At 42.5% G+C, this 2,374-nt stretch overlaps 1 protein-coding gene across 2 annotated transcripts in view; it reads right to left on the bottom strand.

The window, feature by feature from the left end:
- The window catches only part of LOC106523873 (E3 ubiquitin-protein ligase SMURF2), an 86,257-nt gene extending 84,777 nt beyond the window's left edge, over nucleotides 1–1,480 (bottom strand). For both annotated transcript variants that reach the window (XM_014017446.1, XM_014017447.1), the window contains exon 1: nucleotides 908–1,480. In XM_014017446.1, the coding sequence (XP_013872900.1) occupies nucleotides 908–959 (52 nt within the window). In that variant the 5' untranslated portion in view covers nucleotides 960–1,480. The remainder of the gene's footprint in view (nucleotides 1–907) is intronic.
- Between the last annotated feature and the right edge of the window lie 894 nt (nucleotides 1,481–2,374).

The raw sequence follows: 2,374 nt of genomic DNA, 5'->3' as shown, positions 1-2,374 counted from the left end.
TCTGTAGAATGAGTATACTGTTTGGTGAAAATAATGACATGTGGGGAATAGTTGATTGCCAATGCAGTAAAGAAGCAAATATTGGGGGGAAAAAAAGGTAAAAAAAAAATGTCTTTTTTTGGCATTAAATTCAACCAAAATCATGATTTGAAAGAATCACCTCTCACATTTTTCTGATAAAACAATAAAGGGTGCATACATTAAAATGGCCACAAATTTTTTTTCGCGATATTTCCAGCAAAGCAGACCCTCCAATTATTGTCACTTAGGGTCAAAATTAATTTAAAAAAAAATCACAAATACAAAGTATGGCAGACCATGTCCGGTTCAACCCGTTTTTGAGCCTTTGGCTCCCCGACTAATGGGACACTGCTCGCCTTTCAGTGGCGGCTGCAGACTCCTCTCAACCGAGGCTTGTTCTGAAATATTTATATTAAAAAAGGACCGATTAGCTAACTAAGCTAGCTAGCCAACTTTAACTGTGAGCCTGTCTGTCAGAGCGGCTGCGCTCTTAATCCCAGTAGACGTTGCTAAATGGACTTGAAAAGTGTCGTGTGAAATATTATTTTATTATTTTTATTAAGCCAGAGCTGATATAAGAGCAGCCGCAATACCTCCTTGTTTTGGCTGGTGGCAATCCACTAAGGCTCAGACTACTTCCAAGAACATCCGAATTCTCCTCACGCTCCGCCTCCTCGGGTTTCCCCACAAAAAATACACAAATCCTGTGAATACAGCTAATATTTTAAATAATTCTTTAATAAACTGTAAAAACACAAAGCTGCAACACAACTCCGTGGCTCATGAGAACTGCTTCTCATCCAGCAAATACACCCAGCCTTCCTTAGCTGCTGTGTGTGGGGGAATAGACTTGCACTTGAGGGGGATTTAAAGCGTTGCTAGCTACCTGTTAGTCGCAGCTTCACGGGTCCGTTCCTCCGAACTCCCTGGTTAGACATCTCCTCTTGATCCAAACTCTGCGAGTACTGAGAAAACGGGTCGTTCGGATGATAAAATTAAGGTTTAATCAACCTCTCCGTCAGTTTTGGACAATAATGGAGTCAAAYCATTGCGGCCCGGATGTGAACTGCCATAGTAGTGGTCGCTTATAAATACGAGAAATAAAAGAAAAGAAGAAGAAGGGCGCGTGCGGTTCTGCGGCATTTACTTTATAAAAAGAAGAAGACGGAGGGGAAAGAAAAGAGTTCGACCCTCGGCTGAAACGCGTAGAGACGCTGCGGAAGTGTCGCGGTGTTTATATCTTCACATCTCCGGAGAGGGCAGCCTCCTCTCTCTGCCTGGCCTGCCTCGGACTGTGAGTCCTGCCCTCGGCTCCTCCGGAGTTGAAGAGCGGAGCGGAGCGGGGAGCCTCCTCCKGGGCAGGTCCCGCTCCAGGAGCTGACCGGTGACGACAGCACGCTCCGGGGGCGGCAGACATTTCTCCAACATGTGGCACTTAGCTGTGATTCACACACATATACACGAGCCAGTGTGTGTATGAACACTAGATGTACATGAGAAATATATATATATTATTAAAAAATATTGTGCAAAACTTTGCTGTTTCTATTTTCATCATTATCTACGAAAATTATTTATGACTTTTACCAGAGTCTTAGCTAAAATATGCAGAATCTTGAGCTACCACCTGAAATGATTTGATTCCTTATAGCTACAGTGTAAATAATTATTAATCACATTGTAGGAACTTCTTGGCTTCTCTAAATTTCTGACAGAGCAGATTGACTGCATGATTCTGTGCAAACGTTTCTGGACAGGATAACAGATCAGGTCAGGCAGTAACCCCCCATGATGTTTGCAGATGGTTGTATGGATTGTAAATTTCACAGATTTCCCTCCATTTTGCAGGTATACAGATGGAATAGGGTGTCACGGATTTTTAAAAATCTTAGTTTATTCTCAAAAATGGCTTCAAATTTATTTTACGTCTCACTGCCTCAAGAATGTTAACAAACAAACAAACCAATAAATAAGATAAAACAGTGTCCTTCCCTACAGGGACAGTCTGTCTACCCTCCCCCGGACCTTCTCTCAAATAAATTTGGGGGAAAGTGTGTTTGGTTCATCGTTTGTGACATRATCAGCCTTCGAAGAATGTAGCTCCTGAAKTTGGACACAGMCTCAGAGTCCAGGTTTTTGAATGAGAGGGAGGCAGGTGAGGCCACAAGGAGCAGAGGTCACAAAGATGCAGGACTTCCAGTACTGAAATGTCCACGGTTTGTTTATTCACAGTTCATTTATAGTGTGTTAAAGCAAATTATGTAACTTATATACACTCACCGGCCACTTTATTAGGTACACCTGTCCAACTGCTCGTTAACACTTAATTTCTAATCAGCCAATCACATGGCGG

Source organism: Austrofundulus limnaeus, unplaced genomic scaffold (assembly GCF_001266775.1).
Source record: "Austrofundulus limnaeus strain Quisiro unplaced genomic scaffold, Austrofundulus_limnaeus-1.0 Scaffold168, whole genome shotgun sequence".
Taxonomy (NCBI): domain Eukaryota; kingdom Metazoa; phylum Chordata; class Actinopteri; order Cyprinodontiformes; family Rivulidae; genus Austrofundulus; species Austrofundulus limnaeus.
This window is presented reverse-complemented; position numbering and strand designations above follow the sequence as displayed.